The sequence below is a fragment of the Rhinolophus sinicus genome, chromosome 13 (assembly GCF_057876585.1).
Source record: "Rhinolophus sinicus isolate RSI-liver-muscle chromosome 13, RSI-T2T, whole genome shotgun sequence".
Lineage (NCBI taxonomy): Eukaryota > Metazoa > Chordata > Mammalia > Chiroptera > Rhinolophidae > Rhinolophus > Rhinolophus sinicus.
This window is the reverse complement of record NC_142513.1, coordinates 25,855,351-25,877,302: the sequence shown is the minus strand read 5'-3', so window position 1 is coordinate 25,877,302 and position 21,952 is coordinate 25,855,351. Positions and strand designations below refer to the sequence as shown.

The 21,952-nt window shown below is 36.1% G+C and overlaps 1 protein-coding gene across 1 annotated transcript in view; it reads left to right on the top strand.

The window, feature by feature from the left end:
• The window catches only part of RNF24 (ring finger protein 24), a 71,049-nt gene that overhangs the window by 28,463 nt on the left and 20,634 nt on the right, over nt 1–21,952 (top strand). The window contains exon 2 of the mRNA XM_074317736.2: nt 9,180–9,329. Within this exon, the coding sequence (XP_074173837.1) occupies nt 9,187–9,329 (143 nt within the window). The 5' untranslated portion in view covers nt 9,180–9,186. The remainder of the gene's footprint in view (nt 1–9,179; nt 9,330–21,952) is intronic.

Below are 21,952 nucleotides of genomic sequence, written 5' to 3'. Positions count from 1 at the left end.
TGGCAAGAAATTAAATCATTCAAGTACACTGGGTAAAAAAGAAAATCATGCCATTATCTTCTTTCAGAAAAATGACAGCATAAGCACAACAAAAAGGTTCCAAGTTAGACAGTAATAGGGATTGGTGGGAATTGTGAAAAATGAGAGCATGCTGACTTAGGCCCAGGGGTGTACTCACACTAGTCTGTAAGAACGCTCCCCCCCCATACTGCCAACTGTGCAACAACATGGCATCTTGAGGCCCCAAAACCACTTAACTCCAAGCAGTTGCTGCCATGCTAGAATGAAGCCCCAGAGTTATCAGATCTTCTGACTTTTTCCCATGGAAAGTTGAAAATTGCAAGTTTTATGTTAAATCTCCCAAATTTAAACTGTTATCTCAGTTTTTAAAAACTTTGTATAGGCAAAATAAAACATTCACGAGGCCACATTCAGCCCACAGGCCTCCGAGTTTGTGAACTCTGCTGTATAGTTTTGGTTTGGGTTTCAGATTATGCTTAGCTCTTTAAATGAGTTGAGATGCTTCCCATCTTTTTTTTCCCTCTATACTCTGGATATACAATTCCTCTGATTCCTCTGGATAGCAGAGGAATTATCTATAGATGTTTAGATTGAGTTCCACCTCCATTACCATCAAGTGTCTGGGGCCTTTTCATGAAGACAGAGTTTCATATTTTCAGGATTTCTCCTTGAGCAAGTTTTGGTTATTTATATTCCTATAAAATCATACATTTAATCTAGGTTTAAGTGAATTCTCTCTTATAGATTCTTATTTTAATCTCAGCATATCAATAGTTCTTAATCTCTTTTTCATTTCTTAATATATTGTTGGTTGGTTGATTTCAATTCTCCTCTGTATTTTTTCGTTTTAATTTATTTTTATTTGACCTTTGTTAATTCCTTCTTCTGGTTTATTTTGTTTTATTTGTTCTTTTCTAGCTTCTGTGGTGCATTCTTTTGTTTATTTATTTTTATAATTCTTTTTAGATTGATAATACAGATATTGAACATTATGAATTTTTCTCTCAGTGCTGGACTTTTCCCCCTCCAGTGTGATTAATTTCTAAATGGTCTGTGATTTCCTTTGACTACCTCTTGGACCCAAGTCATTTCAAAGATTATTTTTTTAACTTCCAGGTAGTTAGTTTGGGGTGGGGTAGGAAGTTGTTTATCAGTGTGGAAGAGAAAGACTTAAATCTACAGAACAGCCTTACCCTTGTTTATTTTGCTTTTCTTGGTAACCTCCCATAACTGACTCTCCTCACCTCCAACATCTTTTGCCTTCAGCTGAAGATGGTATTTTAGGTTGTGGCTTGAGCCATTTTGGTATGTTACTCAGTTTTTCTGGATCCCGTATATAAAGGAGGTATACATATTACTAAACTTTTATTTATTTTTCTCATAGTAATCTGTCTTTTATTATAAGAACCCAGAAGAGTAGAGGGAAAATTCTTTTTCCTCCCCTCCAGAGCAATAAGCCATCCCATGTGGCCTAGGTGTGCAGTAGGCTATACCATGTAGGTTTGTGTAAGTGCACTCTATGATGTTTGCACAAGGATGAAATCACCTAAGGACACATGAGGCATTTCTCAGACTGTATCCTCGATGGATGTTAAGCGGCAACTATTATGTGATAAGAAACATATTATAATCCCTAGGGTAACCACTAAGAAAATAACTAAAGTACAGTTAAAGAAGCAACAAGACTCTCCTGGGCATTTATCTCAGGCATGAAAACATGTTCACACAAAAACCTATACCCAAATTTCATAGCAGCTTTTTTTGTAATAGCCTAAAGCTGGAAACAAGCCAGATATCTGTCAGCAGATTGCTGGTTACACTACCATGGAATACTACCCAGCAATAAAAAGGAACAAACTGCTGATACAAGCAAGAACCTGGATGACTCTCCAGGGAATTATGCTGAGTGAGAAAAGCTAACTCCAAAAAGTTACATACTTTATGATTCCACTTAGGTATCTTTTTTTTTTTTTTTTTTTTTAAATTGACAACATTTTATACATGGAGAGCAGATTGGTCATTGCTGGAGGTTAGGTACTAAGGGCAAAGGGACAGAAGTATGCATGGTTATAAAAGGGTAACACTAGGGATCTTTATGGTATTGAAGGGTTCACTGTCTTGTCTGTGGTGGTAGATACACCCACATACACACATACAGAAACAAGCGGGAAAATCTGAGTAAGGTTGGTATATCAGTGTCTGTCCCCTGATTGTGATGTTATAGGTATAAATAGAACCAATATATTGTTATAATTTTATGTGGTAAAATGTTACCATTGTGGGAGACTTCACAAAGTAAACAAAGAATCTCCCTATTATTTCTTTTTTTTTCCCTTTAACTTTTGTTTATTTTAAGTGTGTTTTTCCAGGACCTATCAGCTCTAAGTCAAGTAGTTTTCAATCAAGTTGTAGAGGAGGGCACAGCTCACAGGGGCCCATGTGGGAATTGAACCAGCAACCTTATTGTTAAGAGCACCGCGCTCTAACCAACTGAGCTAACTGGACGCCCCTTCCTATTTGTATTTCTTACAAATGCCTATGAATCTACAGTTATCTCAGTAAAATATGTTAAGACAAAATGTTTTAAAATCCAAAGAGGAATTAAAATGGTACACCAGAAAATGTCCAGTTAATACCAAAAAAGTCAGAAAAAGGACATGAGACATAGGAAAAGAAATAGCAAAATGGCATATAAATCCAAGCATAGCAATAATTATATTGAATAAATTACTCCAATTGAAAGGCAGCCATTGGCTGACTGGGTTAACAAAAAACAGAGTCCGACTATATACATCTACAAGAGATACACTTTAGTTTCAAAGACACAAAATGATGGAAAAAGATACAGCTTGCAAAGAATATGCATAGAAGAGCTAGTAGAGTGGCTATGCCAATATCAGACAAAATAAACTCTAAAACAAAACAAAAATTACTAGAAACAAAGACATTTTATAATAAAATAATTGATTCATTAGGAAGATACAACAATTATAAACATCTACCAACCTAACAGCTGAGCCCGAAAATACATGAAGCAAAAACTGACAAAATTAAAGGGGAAAATAAATAATTCAACAATAATAGTTGAAAACTTCAATACCTCACTCTCAATAATGGGTAGAACAATTATACCAGAACTCACCAAACATACATAAAAGTTAAACAGCACTAACAACCAACTTGATGTAACTGGCACTTATTGAACACTCTACTTAATGACAGCAGAATACACATTCTTCTTAAGCACATAATGGAACATCTTCCAAAGTAGACCATTTGCTAGGCCAGGGGTTGGTAAAAATTTTCTTAAAGGGATATATAATAAATATTTTAGACTTGTTGCCTATATGATCTCTGTTACAGCTATTCAACTCTGCCATTTTAACTCAAAAGCAGCCATAGAGAACACATTAACAAGTGGGTATGACGGTGTTCCACCTAATCTTATTTACAGAAACAAGTAGGTTATACATAGTTTGCCAAACCTTATGCTGGGTCATAAAACAAGTCTCAATAAATTTAAAAGAATTGAAATCTAACATGATGGAATTGAATTAGAAATTGCCAAAAGGAAATTTGGGAAACCCAGAAATATTTGGAAGTTAAACATTACACTTTGAAGTAGCCCATAGATTAAGGAAGAAAACACGAGGAAAATTGGAAAACATTTTAAGCTGGATGAAGAGGAAAACACAGCAAACCAAAATAATGGGATGACTTCCCAAAGCAATCCGCAGATTCATTGCAATCCTTATCAAAATTCCAATCATCTTTTTGCAGAAAAGGAAAAGCCGGTCCTGAAATTCTTATGAAATTGCAAAGGGCCCCAAATAGCCAAAACAATTTTGGGAAAGAAAAACAAACAAACAAACAAACAGAAAAACAGAATTGGAAGACTTCACTCTTCCCAATTTCAAAACTTATTACAAAGCTACAGTAATCAAAACTGTGGTACTGGCATAAAAATAGACATATACACCAGTGTAGTAGATTTGAGAGTCCAGATATAAACCTGAAACATCTGTGACCAATTGATTTTTGACAAGAATGTGAAGACCATTCAATGAGGAAAGAATAATCTAAAAAACAGTGCTGGACAACTAGATATTCACATGCAAAAGAATAAAACTGGACATCTCCCTCTTATCCTATACAAAAATTAACTGAAAATGGGCCAGTGACCTAAATATAAGAGCTAGAACTCTTAGAAAAAAACATAGAAGTACATATCTAGATAACCTTGGATTTGGCAATGGAGTCTTAGATATAACACCAAAAGCATGAGCCACAGAAGAAAAAAAGATAAATTAGACTTCACAAAAATTAAAAAAATTTTATGCATCAAAGGACATTATTAAGAAAGTAAAAAAATAAACTACAAAATGGAAGAAAATGTTTGTAAATCATATGTTTAATAATGGTTTAGTATCCAGAATACATAAAGAACTTACAACTTAATAAAAAGACAGCCCAGGGCCGGCCCGGTGGCTCAGGCGGTTAGAGCTCCGTGCTCCTAACTCCGAAGGCTGCCGGTTCGATTCCCACATGGGCCAGTGGGCTCTCAACCACAAGGTTGCCAGTTCAATTCCTCGAGTCCCGCAAGGGATGGTGGGCTCTGCCCCCTGCAACTAAGATTGAACACGGCACCTTGAGCTGAGCTGCCTCCCGGATGGCTCAGTTGTTGGTTGGAGCACGGGCTCTCAACCACAAGGTTGCCAGTTCAATTCCTCGACTCCCGCAAGGGATGGTGGGCAGCGCCCCCTGCAACTAAAATTGAACACGGCACCTTGAGCTGAGCTGCCGCTGAGCTCCCGGATGGCTCAGTTGGTTGGAGCCTGTCCTCTCAACCACAAGGTTGCCGGTTCAACTCCCGCAAGGGATGGTGGGCTGTGCCCCCTGCAACTAGCAACGGCAACTGGACCTGGAGCTGAGCTGCGCCCTCCACAACTAAGACTGAAAGAACAACAACTTGAAGCTGAACAGAACCCTCCACAACTAAGACTGAAAGGACAACAATTTGACCATTGTTCCCCAATAAAGTCCTGTTCCCCTTCCCCCAATAAAAAAATCTTTAAAAAAAAAAAAAAAAAAAAAGACAGCCCAGTTTAAAACTGGGTGAAATACATAAATAGCCATTTCTCCAAAGATACACAAATGTAATAAGCACATAGGAAGTGCAAATCAAAACCACAATGAAATACCACTTCACATCCATGAGGGTGGGTATTTAAAAAATAAAAAGCACAGAAATAAACAAGTATTAGTAAGGAATGAAGAAATTTGAATCGTCATACATTGCTGATAGGTATATAAATGGTACATAGCCACTGTGGAAAAGTTTGGTGATTCCTCAAATAGTTCAGCATAAAATTATCATATGACTCAGCTATCCACTCCTAGGAATATACCCAAAAGAATTGAAAACAAGCAAATCCTTGTACACAAATGTTCAAGGGATGAATGGATAAACAAATTGTGGGATATACATGTTTGGAATATTATTCAGCCATAAAAAGAAATGAAGTACTGACCTACTACAACATGCATGTGAACCTCAAAAACATGCTAAGTGAAGGAACAGATACAAAAAGTCATACATTGTATGATTCCATGTATATGAAATACCCAGAATAGGTAAATCCATAGAAACAAAGTAGTTTGGTGATTGCCAGTTCTGGGGAAAGGGAAGGCATAGGAAGTTAACTGTTTCATGGTACAGGTTTTATTAAATATAGAGTGATTAAATGCTTTGGACCTAGATAGAGGTGGTCGGTACACAACATTGTGAAGGCATTAAATGCCACTGAACTGCTCACTTTAAAATGGTCATTTTAATGTTATGTGAATTTCACCTGTTTTTTTATGCATATGCAGGATGTATGTGCTTAAGAAATTGTAATAAGCCAAACTTTTGAAAGTTATATTCAAAGGTATCACTTTTGTAATAATCATTTGCTACTTGACTTCAGAAATTTGTTTAATAATTTATTTCTTTTTTAATTTTTTTATTGGGGAACAGTGTGTTTTTCTAGAACCCATCAGCTCCAAGTCAAGTCGTTTTCAATGTAGGTGTAGAGGGCGCAGCTCATTGGCTCATGTGGGAATTGAACCAGTGACCTGGGTGTTATGAGCATTGCACTCTAACTGAGCCAACCGGCCGCCCCTTAATAAATTATTTTTATTAAATCATCGCTCAAAAACTAGATAATTGATGGTTACAAAAAATTAATGGGACATAGTTAAAGCAGAGGTTAGAGTGAAATTTACAGCTATAAGTGTCTATGTTAGGAAAGAAAGAATTCAAATGAATCACCTAAACTTCAATATTAGAAGCTAGAACAAAAGGCAAACTAAACCCAAAGCAACTGGAAGGCAGGATATAATAAAAATTATTAAATCACACCTCCTCTGTGGATCTAAATCTCATGTACTCTGTCCCTTTTGTATCTTGGTGAGAAATCCCCGATAAAAGGCTCATCCTCCTGTCTCTCTCTCTTTTTTTTTTTTTTTTTTAATAAACTGATTAGATGGTTTGAAATATGGGGTGGGACTAGAGATTTCAGGAACTGTGAATTGCATACGGGGAAGAAGGTTTTCATGCAGATGAAGTCAGATATGCCAAGTAAGATCCAACAGTGCACTCACTGTGTGTTCTATTTCTCCTCTCTCCCACAAGGAGCAATTACTGAATAACTTTTGTATTTGTAATACCTAAAAGGCAAAGAATGCTTATTTACTAGGATGATGAATAGTAGCTCTCTTTTTTAAAGATTGTCTCATTTTGAAAGCTTATTAATACTCATGCTGAAAAGATATTATGATGAAAATATTATAAAACTATGTATCACTAGACCAGGATTAACATTTTTGGAATACTACACCATCTACTTAGACTGTTGGGCCAACATATCAGTCGTAGCTAAGCAATTTCATTTACCAAAAGAAAGGGGGAAATTCTTAAAATGTATTCTACATTAACATATCTTCTTCCAACCCCCACCCCCCTGGTAACACCCTGCCAAGAAGGGACAACTCTCAGGAAAGTCTCAGCAGCCAGCTCCCAAGAGCACTGAAGCAGATGTCCCTTCTGATGACAATGCCACCTCCAATAAACACTCTGTGTGTCTATGTCTCTTCAGAATTCCCCAAGAATTCCTTGGTGGTGCCACCCAATGCAAAGACCCCTTGAGGGCAACACTCTCATACCACTGGCTCACTCCCAGCTGGCCTATATTGCTGGCTGCCTTTGGCCGGGGTAGGTGTCCAATTCCTGTGTGTGGAAGCCAGGTTGGCAGGACATTTGACACAAAGCTTGGCGGTGTGTGCACAGGGGCTCCCTGAGAAAGAAGCCCTGGGTTTGGTGGAATCCTCTCCAGAGACTTGATCTTCTTTAGGGCTTCTTTTATGTTATTTACTACTGTGATGTAATGTCATCCTTCTCCCCTGCCCCCGCTAAAATGCACATGTATGCGCACGTACACACACACTCACACAGAAAAGTCTTAGATGAGAAAATTGAGGTATAGATAGGTCAGGTACTGACGTCTAGCTAGTGACATCCTGGGAACAACATCCAGAGTTGCTAACTGCAAACCTGCTCCTTTCCTGCCACACCACTTTGTATCTCTTTGCCTATATCTCTATTAGCCCTCTCAGCATGAATGTTTAATCTCTTATTTCTTAAACAGAGTCGTTTTACCAAGTCCAGTTTGTCTGGTGAGGGATATTTTAAGGTATTGAAGGATATCTCTAAGGGATTAAAATGGGTTCCTAGACACAATTCCAAAATGGGGTTGGGGAGCTTTGCCCCTACGCCAACAGTTCTCAGATACTAGCAGGGTATCCAAGAATTCACCAGAATTCTGGTGCTGTCTACCCAGAGATGGCATCAGATTCCATAGGTTAATGGTTCAGTCCTACAAGACTGTCCACGGTCATACACCAGACACTAGCCTCAAGCCCATTCTCTTACCTGTGTTTCTGACCATCTGGCTGTGGATTGGAAGCTCCAATGACCCCCTCCAACTCCAAATGCCAATCACAAGTCTAGGTGTTCTAAACAACTGTCTATAACTCAGTTTCCCACAACCCCTCCTTGGTATTGATTAATTTACTAGAATGGCTCACAGAACTCAGATAAACATTTTACTTACTAGATCACAGGTTTATTATTAAAAAGATATAACTCAGGAACAGCCAGGTGGAAGAGATACATAGAGCAAGGGGTGTGGGAAGGAGCTTCCATGCCTTCTCCAGGCACATCACTCTCCCAGCATCTGCATGTGTTCACCAACCCAGAAACTCCAAAAAAGGACCAACTAGCTGTCCTAGGTTTTTATGGAGGCTTCATTACACCGTCATGATTGACTAAGTCACTGGCCAATGGCAATTGAGCTGAATCTCCAGCCCTCTCCCCTCCCCAGAGGTCAGGGAGTGGGACTGAAAGTTCCAACGCTCGGATCTTGTAGTTGGCTCCTTTGGCAACCAGCCCCCATCCTCAGGTGGTTTCTAAAACACCTTATTAACATAACAAAAGACACTATTTTTCCCTCTCAACAATCAAGAAATTCCAAGTGTTTCAAGATCTGTAAGCCAGAAATTCTGGACAAAAAGCATATACATGTACACACACACAAACACAATTTGTATCTTAATTTTTCCCACATAGCTTTATATTACCCTTGGCATTAGAATTTATGGAAAATTCCAGAAATAAACAATTCATACGTTTTCAGTTTTGTGCTGTTTTGAGTAGCATGATGAACTCTCTCACCATCCAGCCCTGGAAATGAATCATCCCTTTGTCCAGTATATGCACGCTGTACGTATAGTACAAGATATTTGGAGAGCGAGGGAGAGACCACATTCGCATAACTTCTGTTACAGTATATTATAATTGTTCTATTTTACTTTAGTTATTGTTAATTTCTTACTGTGCCTAATTTATAAATTAAACTTTATCAAAGATATGTGTGTATAGGAGGAAAAAACATGTGTATAGGGGTCTATACTCTTCAGTGGCTTCAGGAATCCACTGGGGGTTTTGGAATGAATCCTCTGGGGATACGGAGGAACTACTGTACATGTATAAAGATAATGCTATCTTGGTTTTTAGTCTTTATAACCTAATTTTTTTCCATTCTCTTTTCCCCCCACAGTTCATCCATGAGCTCAGATTTCCCACATTACAACTTCAGGATGCCTAATATTGGATTCCAGAATCTGCCTCTCAACATATATATTGTGGTTTTTGGCACTGCTATATTTGTCTTCATCCTTAGTTTACTCTTCTGTTGCTACTTGATTAGGTAATCAATTTTCATTCTATGTTACTTTAGAATATGTTAATCAATAATAACTTTCTGCCTATAGGTTAATTTTATGAGTATTGCAGGGGAGGAAGAAAATTTCTCTTTCCTTCTAGGTTCTTTTTCTGCTGGTCTAATAAAATTGACATGAGACAGATTATAAACCAAAGATAAATAACCAAATTTAATTATATATGTACACATGGGAACCCTACATGCATGAGAAGCTCAGAGACAGAAAGTTAAAAATGACGTATATATGGCATTTTGAGCTAAGGATGAGGTAAAGTGCCTTGGGGCTTCAGAGGGAAGGAAGGTCATTTGGAGGACGATAAGAAGAGCAGATGTTCAATTATTACATGTTTGCCCTGCCGTGTAGGTCATAAAAAGTTATTTATGGTAATAACTTATTATTGGGAAAACCCCCAATTTAGATTCTTTAAAGGAGAGATAAAAGTTTCTCTTGAGCCTGCAGGTCTCCATTGCCTGCAGCTCAAAATAATCCACATGCCAAAGTACCACATCTTGGGGAGGCCTATGAACCCCTTCATAATGATAATTAGCAAATTTGTAAAAATTAAAGTGGTTTAACACTTTAACCTTCTATGAGTTACTAATTAGTAAAACACCTTTATACAGTCTTCAGTCCTATCTGCTGATGAGGTATTTTACTCTAGGAGAAAATTGTTCTCATTTATTTTTCCAACATATTAGCATTTATTTTTCCAACATATTCCTTATGTCATTGTCTGTCCCCAAGATTTAATCTGCTTCACAGAGATTTCAAGATTGCTTTTCAGGAAGGTGTTGCATCACTGTTAGCCAAAGTCATTAGGGATCAGAAAGCAACATGCCAAACAAGATCCGAACCTTTAAACAGGTTCTTGTGGTCTCTCAAGATTTTAAGCTCTCATTTGTTATAACTGGTCAGGTGTTCAGGTGATTGACTATCCACACACAGCACTAAGTATTCCACAAGCTCTGCCGCACGGTGTGTACTGACAAGCGATGAAAGGTAACACCTCACTTGAAGGAGTAATGGATTTGGCCAGTAAAGATTCACAGTTGATGACATCATTGTTTAAGCAAGCGTTTTTTTTTCTCTTTTTAAGTGTTTAAATAGGACCTAATTTTCAAAGCCAGAACTCAGACTGTAAAAATTTTTATACTGTATTGTTCAAAGAGCTTTATGGAATAAAATAATAGAAAATTAAATTTTATTATACAGCTATACATCTAACAGTTTTTAGTGTTTGTGCAGTTTTTTATTATGGTAAGATAAATACCATCATCGGATACCTTTCAGCAGTAATTCACTGTTACCCCCAGTGTTTTGGGGCACTGACTGATGGTCAAATTCTAATGAATTTAGTATATAGTTTCTGATTTTCTGACAAGTGAATTTACATTCTTCATAGAAAGTGAGTCTTTTCTGAAGTTCTTCCAAAATGTCATTGCTCTGTGTGTCTCATAGATATGCTGGCTGCTTACAATTTTTAGGTCTTGCTCAGAGAAATAAAATACTTAGTTAACATATCATTCAAGAAATACTGTTTAAAAATCTGTTTATTTCCAGAAATGCCCTTTTTCTAACATTTCTTTAATAATAGTTTGATAAATGTTATGTAAATATTCAGCTTTTTTTTTAAATTAAGCCATAGCACGAACAAGACTTCATAGCATGAAAATATTTTCCTTCTTTTCAGACCTACTAAATATTTTTGGTAATTCCTCTACAAATACTGGTTTAACTCAGAAATTTTTTAATTTAATGTTTGAAACCAAATTGTTTTTAAAAGAAGACAAAAATAATACAAAAATAACGAAATACTTTATTTAAAAGGTTCATTAAGAAATGGTTATCATATATAAAATATTCTAAAATATATAGCTCATAATACAGTTTTTATTACTCTGTCAAAGAATTAAGGCTTTAATTTTTTTGTTTTAAAAAAAATACTAGTATACCAATTGTGATTCTGGGTAAGTTTTTGAGAAGTTATGAAACATCCTTTTGCCTTATTGTATTTCTTCTAATAATCAAGCAAATAAGTAAAGAGATAAAGAAAAACTGATAGCAGTTGTTTTCGTGCATTATCATTGTACAGTGCTTCATTTTATCCTTTTTGTATCCTTTTTTATTCAGCTAGCAAAGCAAGTAAGTGGGGATCTGCTACACTAAAATAAAATTATCTGTTAAAACTAGAGAAGCCAGTCATGTTCAGACATTTCTAAACTGTTCGCAAGTCACTGGTACCATTTGAAAATTTAATTGTGATATAAGGAGTGTTCCCTTTCTGCTGATCCTAGGTTGTTACTTAACCCTTCAAATGTTAAGTTTGGGTTTAACGAGGCATTTATAGCTGATCAGAAGGTTCATGGATTCAGCTTCTCTAAAATTACCCAGGCCCATTTTTTTTAACATAACTTAAGTCCTCCAGCACCTTCCCAGGGGGGCTCTTCTGTTCTCATGCAGTGCATCCCTCCAGTCACAGCCAGACTCATCACAACCATAGGAGGAACGCAGCTGAGGTCTAACAAGACAGCCACTACCACCCACAATCTTACACAATACTGCAGTATAGAACCTGTTGCCTATGATAGAGCTATGACTCGATCACTACTGGAGGACAAAAGAAGGGCATCTCACTTACTAGGAGTGATCCTCTTTTATAATGAATCATAGAATATTCTAATTTATGTTTGTTATTCATCTCTCTCCACAGATAGATATTTGTTCTGTTCACTGTATCCCAAACACCCAAAACAGAACAACAATTCCTGACATAGTATTGGCACCCAGTAAATGTTGGGTAAATGAAATTATGGTGTCCCTAGTAGGAAGTTATTAGATATGCATAAAACGGAAAAATCAGGAAGTAGCAACACAAGAAAGGTATTTAGAGATGTGGAAGTAAATATCAAAATAGTGAGCTGTGGGGAGCTGGGTGGAAAAGGTAGGGGTATTGAGAAATACAAAATGGTAGTTACAAAGTAGTCACGGGAATGTAAAGTACAACATAGAGAATATAGTCAATAATGTTACAACAACTATGTATATAGTGCCGGCAGTATACTAGACTAATCAGGGGATCACTGCATAAATTATATAACTGTCTAAGCACTATGCTGTACATCTGAAACTAATGTAAAATAATATTGAATGTCAACTGCAACTGAAAAAATAAATAATTTTTTTTTCTAAATAGTGAACTAAAGGGGAAAAAATGGTTATCTCTGGGGAAGAGGACAGAGGACTACTGATTTTTTTCGTCGTCGTTACTAGCCCTGTAGAACTATATATGATTTTGAAATACGTGCATATATATAATTTTGATAAAAACTAAAAATAGAGGACAAATATTGAGTTACCTAATAGACATTATAAGGTCTTGAACCAAGATAATGATTGTAAAGCTAGAGAGTGTGTTATGGATGGTTGTGAGAAATATTTGGGAGGTGAAAATGAACAGAATTGGGTGACTGGACATTAAGGACAAGAAAAAGATGAGCTTAGACTCTTTCCTGAACTTCTGACTTAGGCGTCTGGGTGTACAGCAGTCCCTTCACAGAGCTAGAAAATGGATGGGCAAGTTGGGGTGGAAAGATGATAGATTCTGTTTCAGACATGGGGGAACTGAGTTTCCTGTGTAATAGTCAAGATGTTTAGTATACAGTTGGATATATATATATATATATATATATATATATATATATATATATATATGTCTAAAGCTTATGAGAAGTCTGATCTGAAAATAGAAGGTCATGTAATACAGGTGGAAGCTGAAGCCAGTAATGTCCCCTAGAGAGAATGTGTATAGTGAAATAAAATGGATCCAGGACACAATCCTAGGGAAACATTAATATTTAAGAGGAGCCCATATAAGAGACTAGGAAGGGATAGCAGGAAATAGGAGGAAATCTTGAGAGAAGTGCCCCACAAGTAGGGTTTCAATGGATTAAATCAGTTGTGTCAGCTGCTCCCAGGGAGGTCCATTAAGAGAAGAACTAGAAAGTTCCGATACAGTTGACTCTTGAATAACATAGGTTTGAAACGCGTGGGTGCAGATTTGTTGTTCAATAAATACTGTAAATGTATTTTCTCTTCCTTTGTGATTTTCTTAATAACATTTTCCTTTCTCTAGCTTACTTTATTTTAAGAATACACTATATAATACATATAGTGTACAAGATATGTGTTAACCGTTTGTTACCGGTTTCTGGTCAATAGTAGGCTATTAGTCAAGTTTTGGGGGAGTCAGAAGTTATACATGGATTTCCAGTTGCACAGGGGTCAACACCCCTAACCCCCGCATTGTTCAAGGGTCAACTGTACATTTGACAATTAGGTTTGCATCCATAATCTTGGAAAAGTTTCAGTAGCATGGGTTACAGGAGTGATGAAAGGTGGGCTATCATGGAGCAAAGCCTGAACATCAGGTGAAAATGAATACAAGGAATATAACCTCCTCTTTGAAGAAGCATGGCTGAAAAAAGTTTGGGTTGGGGGCAGTTTGCTGTAGAACCAAAGAAGTATTTTGGTGTTTGATTTTTTTTTAAGATAGAGACTTATAATATAAATGTTACATTTATAAATATAATATTAAGGTAAATGAGCTAGTTGTGGAGGATTTGTGAGAAAGAATGAATCATGGTGAGAAGAGACACACCTAAAAGTCCTCAGCAGGAGAATACCTTCTTAAGACAGAGAGGAGGGTAACTATGGATAACAGTACATACGAGTATGTAAGTACATGTGGGGCTGGGGGTGAGAGCACTGCATATGTGACAGTCTGTTTCTATGCAAAGTAGTAGAAGATGATGGAGAAGGTGGTAGGATAAAGTTTGAAGAGAGTGGCAAAGATTTGAAATGCCACTGCATGGAAGTTTAGAATACTGAGCATGAATAAGTACAATTAGAGAGCAATGTGGAGGGGCTGCCTGAGAATGGAGACCACAGATTTGTAGTGGCCATAGTTACATGGTTTTATCATTTTCTCCAGCACTGTTCAGCATTGTTAATCATGCCCTCTTAGATACCTTTTTAGGAATGAATATTTATTAAACACTATGTGTCAGACCCTGTGTTGTGCACTGCAGTAAAACTAGGTAATTTTATTATCTTTATTTTGCAGAAGGTAAATAATTTTCCTACAACCACACACAAAAGTTTGTTAGAGCTGGGAACCAAACCCAGCCACATCTCACCCCAAAGCATGTGTACTTAATCACCTAAATAATAATAATAAATTGTATTTATCAGGCTTCATTCCAAAATAACCATTTCAGAATTTCATAATCATTCTCAAAAGACAGATTTACATATTGAGGCTATTCTAAAACTTTTTGAGCATGAAATTTTTTAATGAAGACTACTTATTTTACTGTTTTACTTTCTTTTGCGCTTAATACGTTTTGAAGCAAATGTATAATAAAATTATTGAAACTAAGAGTTGATTCTTTAGAAATAGTAACAAAATTGATGAATCTCTAGAAAGACTGATCAGGAAAGAGGAGAGAAAACAAATTACTAATATCAAAAATGAAGAAGGGACATTAACTGCAAATCCCACACACATTAAAAGACCAACTTTATGCCACTAAATTTGAACAACTTTATGCCACTAAATTTGAACAACTTTATGCCACTAAATTTGAAATTTTAGTTGAATTAGACATTTTCCTAGAAAAAAGTAGTTTTTCAAAACTGACACAAGAAATGGCATTCATGAAAAATCTACAACTGACATCATACTCAACAGTAAAAGACTAAAAGTTTTCCCCATAAGATCAGGAACAAGACAAAGATGCCAGTTTTCACCACTGCTATTCAACGTTGTACTAGAAACTCTAGGCAGAGCATTTAGGCAAGAAAAAGGAATAGAAGGTATCCAATATGGAAATAAAGAAGTAAAACTAGCTCTATATAGACAATCCGATAGAATCCACACACAAAAATTCCACTAGAACTGATAAACAAATGAAGCAAACTGTCAGGGTACAAAATCAACACACAAAAATCAGTTGTGTTACCAATGTCAACTGTGCCCCCTTCTGCACCTGCACCCATCTTCTCTTTCCTCCCCTTGTAGCTAAGCTAGAGCTCCTCTTTGTCCCATAAGCTGCCTTCCAGTAGCCATATTTTCTTTGCTCTCCTTCACTGAAACCTTCTCATAAGGCTTTGTTATGCAGATAGTTGCCATTTTTTCACCTCCAAGTTTCTCTTCAACCATCTCCAAAAATGTTCTTGTCGTGTTGCCAAACCCAAGAGTCAGTTTTCTGCCTTCTGCCTCAGCCGTATGACCATTCTTGGCTTCAAACACTGTCTCTTTTTTATTTTCAGGATACCACGTTGTTGTTCCTTCTCTCCCTCCATTGCCTTTTCCCGTTTTATTGTCTCTTTGCTACCTGACTTCAAGATGGCAGCTTCCCAGGGCTTCGTCCTAAGGCCTCTGTTTTCTCTACCCATTTCCATGTACCACTTGTACATAAATACATAAAGATGATTTCAGAGAGTAAATGGTTGAAAATTTTTTTACCTTAATAGGTAAATATTTCTGTTCAGTGGTATTGGGAAAGACTATAACCTACAAATGAAACTCACTTTAAGACTATAAAGTGAAGGGAGATAAGTTTAAGTAGAAAATCCTGACAAACTTCATAAAACACCTTTTATACATCTCTCTTCTTTCCCTAAATTTCTTCAGGTCACAGCTACCTTTGCTCTCTCCCAAATCCTCCATCAACTGCTGGGTTTCCCTTTCCCTTCAGCCTCTTGCCTAGACATACTCTGCAGCTTCCTGTCTCCATTCTTCCCCCTCCTCACTCATCTCCAGTGGAAACACATCTTGCTGATGAGCTTCTGTACACCTTGCATGGAAACTGCCTGTATTATTGAGAAATTAGGGTTCACCTACTTGTAGGGTTCCCTACAAGTCTTCCAAATAGGGAATATTTACATTGCAAGGAAGCCCTAGAAAAATTTGCTTGATATAGAAGAAATACTCTGGGGAATAAAGAGATGTGACAAGAAAACAATATAAAAATGTATTTCAATGTTTTTTTAAAAATCAGTTGTGTTTCTATACATCAGCAAGGAACAATCTGAAAAGGAAATGAAACAATTGCATTTACAATAGCATCCAAGAGAATAAAATTCCTAGGAATAAATTTAGCCAAGGCGGTAAAAGAAATTGTACACTAAAAACTACAAAACATTGCTGAAAGAAATTAAACAAGACCTAAATAAATAGAAAGACATCCTTTGTTCATGGATTGGAAGATTTACTATTAAAATGACAGTACTCCTCAAAGCAATCTACAGATTTGATGCTATCCCTATCAAAATTCCAATAGCTTTTTATGCAGAAATGGAAAAACTGATTCTTAAATCATTTGGAACTGCAAGGAGCTCCGAATAGCGAACACATATTGAAAAAGAAAAACAAAACAGGAAGACTCACTTCCCAATTTCAGAATTTACTACAGTAATCAAAACATTGTACTACTTACATAAGAATAGACATATAAACCAATGAAATAGGATTGAGAGTCCAGAAATAAACCCAAACATCTATGGCCAATTGATTGTCAACAAAGGTGCCAAGACCATTCAATGGTGAAATAATAGTCTCTTCAGCGAACGGCAGGACGACTGAATAATACATGCAAAAGAATGAAGTTTAATCCCTGCCTCATATCCTATATAAAAATTAACTTAAAAATAGATCAGTGACCTAAATATAAGAGATAAACCCATAAAATTCTTGGGAAAAAATTGGTAAATCTCCATGACCTTGGATTGGCAATGGATTCTTAGATTTAACACCAAAAGCCCACGCAACAAAAGAAAATATCTATTGGACTTATAAAAATTAACATTTGTACATCAAAGAACATTATCAAGAAAGTAAAAAGATAACCTACAGAATAGGAGAGAAACGTTTGCAAATAATATATCTGATAAGGGTTTAATATCCAGAATATATTTTTAAAATTCTTACAACTCAAGAACAAAAAGACAACTGAATTAAAAATAGGTGAAGGACTTAAATAGCCATTTCGCCAAAGAAGATATACAACAAATAGCCAATTAGCACATGAAAAGATACTCAAAAAAAGACATTCAATATTATTGGTCATTAAGGAAATGCAAATTAAAACCACAATGAGATACCACTTCACACCTACTAAGATGCTGCTGTAATCAAAAATATGGAAAATTACAAGTGTTGGCAAGGATGTGGGGAAATAGGAGCCCACATATGTTGTTGCAGTGGGAATGTAAAATGGTGTAGCTGCTGTGGAAGAGTTCAGCGGTTCCTCAAAAAGTCAAACACAGAATTACCATACGACCCAGAAATCGCACTCCTGGGTATATTCCCAAGGCAAATAAAGAGATACGTCTATACAGAAACTTATACAGGAATGTTTATAACAGCATTATTTCATAATAGCCAAAAAGTGAATACAACCCAAATGTCCATCAACAGATGAATGGATAAAGTATGGCATATATTCAGCCATAAAAAGGGAGTGAGTTACTGATAGATGCTACAGTTAGGATGAGCCTCGAAAATATTATGCTAAATGAAAAGCCAGACACAAAGGGTCACAGATTGTATGATTTCTTTTATCTAATATATCCCATAATAGGCAAATCCATAGAGACAGAAAGCAGATTAGAGGTTGCCAGGGGTTGGGGAGAGGGGGAAAAGGGAAGTGACTACTTAATGAGACTAGGGGTGTTTTGGGGTATGATGAAAAGTTTTGAAACTAGGGAGAGTTGGTTGCACAACATTGTGACCACTAAATGCCACTGAATTTATACACTTTAAGATGGTTAATTGTATGTTATGTGAATACAAATAAAGGAATATTAAATTTTTTTATTAAAAGAATAATAAAACTGACTCAAGAAGAAATAGAAAATATTAATAATTAAGAAACTGAATGTGTTTTCAAAGCATTCCCACAATGAAACTGGAATCCAGGTAACTTTACAGTGAATTCCTTTAAACATTTAAGAAAAAAATGCCACTCTTAAATGACTCTTCCAGAAAATAGAAGAAATACTTCTTAATTCATATAGTGAGGCCAGCATAATTTTGATTCCAAAGCATCACAAGGACGTTACAAGAAAGGAAATTATAGTCTAATCTCTCTCATGAACAAAATAAGTAAATCAAATTCAAAGATGTGCAAAAACGGTAGTACATTACGACCAAGTGGGGTTTATTCCAGGAATGAAGGTATCAATACAATACGCTTAAACCACATTAACAGTAAAAAGGAAAAACAAGTGATGGGAAAAAAGCATTTGATAAAAACCAATGCCTATTCGTGATTTTTTAAAAATCAAACTAGGATACAAGGGAACTTTGTTTGAATCAAGGTTATCTACAAAAAAAATGTAGAGAAAACAGCATACTTAATAGCGACATATTGATAGGGACATTCACTACCACCACTTTTATTTAACATCCAGTGCAGAAAAAAAGGAATGAAATGAAATAAAGAACAAAAAATTAAAATATATAAAGTTTATAAAGGCAGAGTTTAAACTCATTATTGGTAGACAAAATGATTGTGTATACTTAAAAATCCCAAAGATTCTACAGATAAAGTATTTAAAATTAATAAATGAACTTAGCAAGTCACTAGATACAGGATTAACATACAAAAATTGTTTTTTTCTATATAGTAGCAACAAATAATTAGAAAATGAAAAAAAATTAGATACATTTATAGTAGATTAAAAATTACCAAATACCTAGGAGTAAATCTTATGAAAGATGTATGAGTATTCTACCTAGAAATGTGTAGAGAAAAATTAAAGATCTAATAGAGGAATATACTATATTCATAGGCTGGAAACTCAGTCTTGCAAAGATATCAGTTCTTCCCCCAGTTAATCTATAAATTCCATACAATTTCAGTCAAATTCCCAACAGATTTTTTTTTGTGGAAATTGAAAGGCTCATAAAATTTATATGGAAATTCAGAGGACCAAGAATAGCCAAGACAATAGTTAAGAACAAAGCTTGAGGACTTATACTACCAGTCCCCAAAACTTGTTACAGAGCTCCAGTACTTAAAACAGAGTGTGACTCACCCAGCACCCAGATCTTGGTTTCTAAATATTATTCTCCAATAAAAGTAACCAAGGTTCTTTGGAAGAAGTGGTTAATTCCACAAACTGTGGCATGGAAAATACAAGATGAGCCTAGAACATCTTTCAGTGCCAATAAGCAAGGAAATGCATGGAGAAGGATGAGGCATGTTGAAAGGACACAGGACTCAACTTGATAGAACTCCTAACGGCCAAACCTAAATCAATTTGAGCATCAAAATAAATAATGATTATATTGCATTCTAACCCATTGACTAAAACATCCATGAGTCCATACTGATACAAATAAATGAGGGAGAAGGGACATCTTTTCCTTACAGAAGAATTCCATCTAATAAATGTACAAGGAATTAGGAAACTGCAAAACCACCACCAGGTGAACACTGCAGTAATTGTTGCAAGCAAGATGGGTGCTAAAATCAGTGGGCAAAAGCTTGAGGATATTTGCATAGTTTCAACATCTCTTCCCCAAGATGTTGATTAGTTACATAGGGGAAAATAGTAACTACAGTGGAGAGACTCAGTAGACACTGCCATAACCAAGTGATCATGGTTAATATGTCGAAAACTTAGGAGACAAGGAAAACTAAGGGACTGTCACAGAGTGGAGGAAGCTAAGGAGATATAACTGGATGCAAGGTGAGATCTTGGATTGGATCATAGAATAGGAAAAGAACATGAGGAAGAGGGAAACAACTGGGGAATTTCAAATAAAGTCTGTTTTGTTAATATATCAATATTGATACCAATATATCTGTTAATTTACTTGTTTTGATCATTGTACTATTGTGTAAGATACAAACATTAGAAAATCTGAGGACGAAGTATGTGAACTCTATTCTTTGCAACTTTTTTGTAAGTCTAAAATTATTTCAAAATACACATTTTTTAAAAAGAAACTAGCATGGTATTTACACAAGGTGCATTGGTTTCTCAGGGTTGCTATAACCAAGTACCACAAACTGGGTGGCTTAAAACAACAGAAATTTCACCTCACAATTCTGGAGGCTAGAAGTTCAAAATCAAGGTGTCAGCTGGGCCATGCTCCCTCTGAAGGCTCTAGGAGAAGATCCTTCCTTGCCTCTTCCTAGTCCCTGGTGGTTACCAGCAATCCTTGGTATTCTTTGGCTTGTAGCTGCATCACGTCAGTCTCTCTCTCTCTCTTCACCTGGCCTTCTTCCCTATGTCTCTGTATTTCCTCTCCTCTTCTTCTAAGGACATCAGCCATATTGGATTTAGGGCCCACCGTACTCCCAATGTGACCTAATTTTAATAATATGCAAAGACTATTTTCAAATAAGGTTTCATTCTGAGGTTCCCATTGGAAATAAATTTTTGAGGGGACACTGTTTAACCCAGTACACAAGTATAGACAAATAGACCAACGGAACAGAATAAAAACTCTGGAAACAAACTCAAATTTTGGGTCTGACTTAGATGTGCCACTGCCGTGCAGTGGGGAAAGCAGGGTCTTTTTATTAAATGAGCGAAATGAAAATCTGCATGTGGATAAAAATCTTGACGTCTTCCTCAAATCATACATAAAGACTAATTTTAGATAGGTTATATACCTAAATGTAATAGGTAAAATAACATTATTTTCACAGTGCACACAAGAGGATATCTTAATATTCTGGGGGTAGGCAAAGATTAACTGGACAGAAGAATAACTGAGGTTATTGGGATAAACTGGACTTAATTTAAAAGCTTCTATTCATCAGAAGATACCACTAAGAGAATGAAAAAACAAGCCATAGAGTAGAAGATAATTGCAGTATGTAGACTCAACAGAGGACTTGCATCTAAAATATTTAAGGAACTCCTACAAATCAAAAAAGGTAGACAACCCATTTTTTTAAATGGGCAAAAGACTCAAACAGGCATTTCATTAAAAGGAGATAGCCAAATGAGCAGTAAGTATATGAAAGAGTTCTAAACATCATTTGGGAAGTGCAAATTAAAACCAAAACAAGGTACCATTGAACACACACCAGGTTAGCTAAGAAATTTTAAACTGACCCTACCAAGCAGTGGCAAAGATGTGGAACTAGAACTCTCACGTATTTACCCATAGGAGTAGAAATTGGTACAAGCACTTTGGACTAGCAGTTGTATTCCTGGCATATACTCACCAGAAATGAGTCTGTATGTCCACTAAAAGGCATGTAGAAGAACTGGTAAAGCAATTTTATTCATAATAGCCCCAAACTGGAAGTAATCTAAATATTTGTCAGTAATAGAATAGATAAATTGTTTTATAGTCATAGAATGGAACACTATATGTCAGTTAAAAAGACAATTACTGCAATATGGACAAATTTCACAATCGGTGACTGAAAGAAGCCAACACAAAAGAGTATATACCAAATGATCTATTTATGTGAAGTCAAAAATAAGCAGAGTTCATCTATAATAATAGAAATCAGAATAGTGGGTACCTGTTAGGGGTGGATATTGATTAGGAGAAGTCGTTTACAGCGTGCTTGAA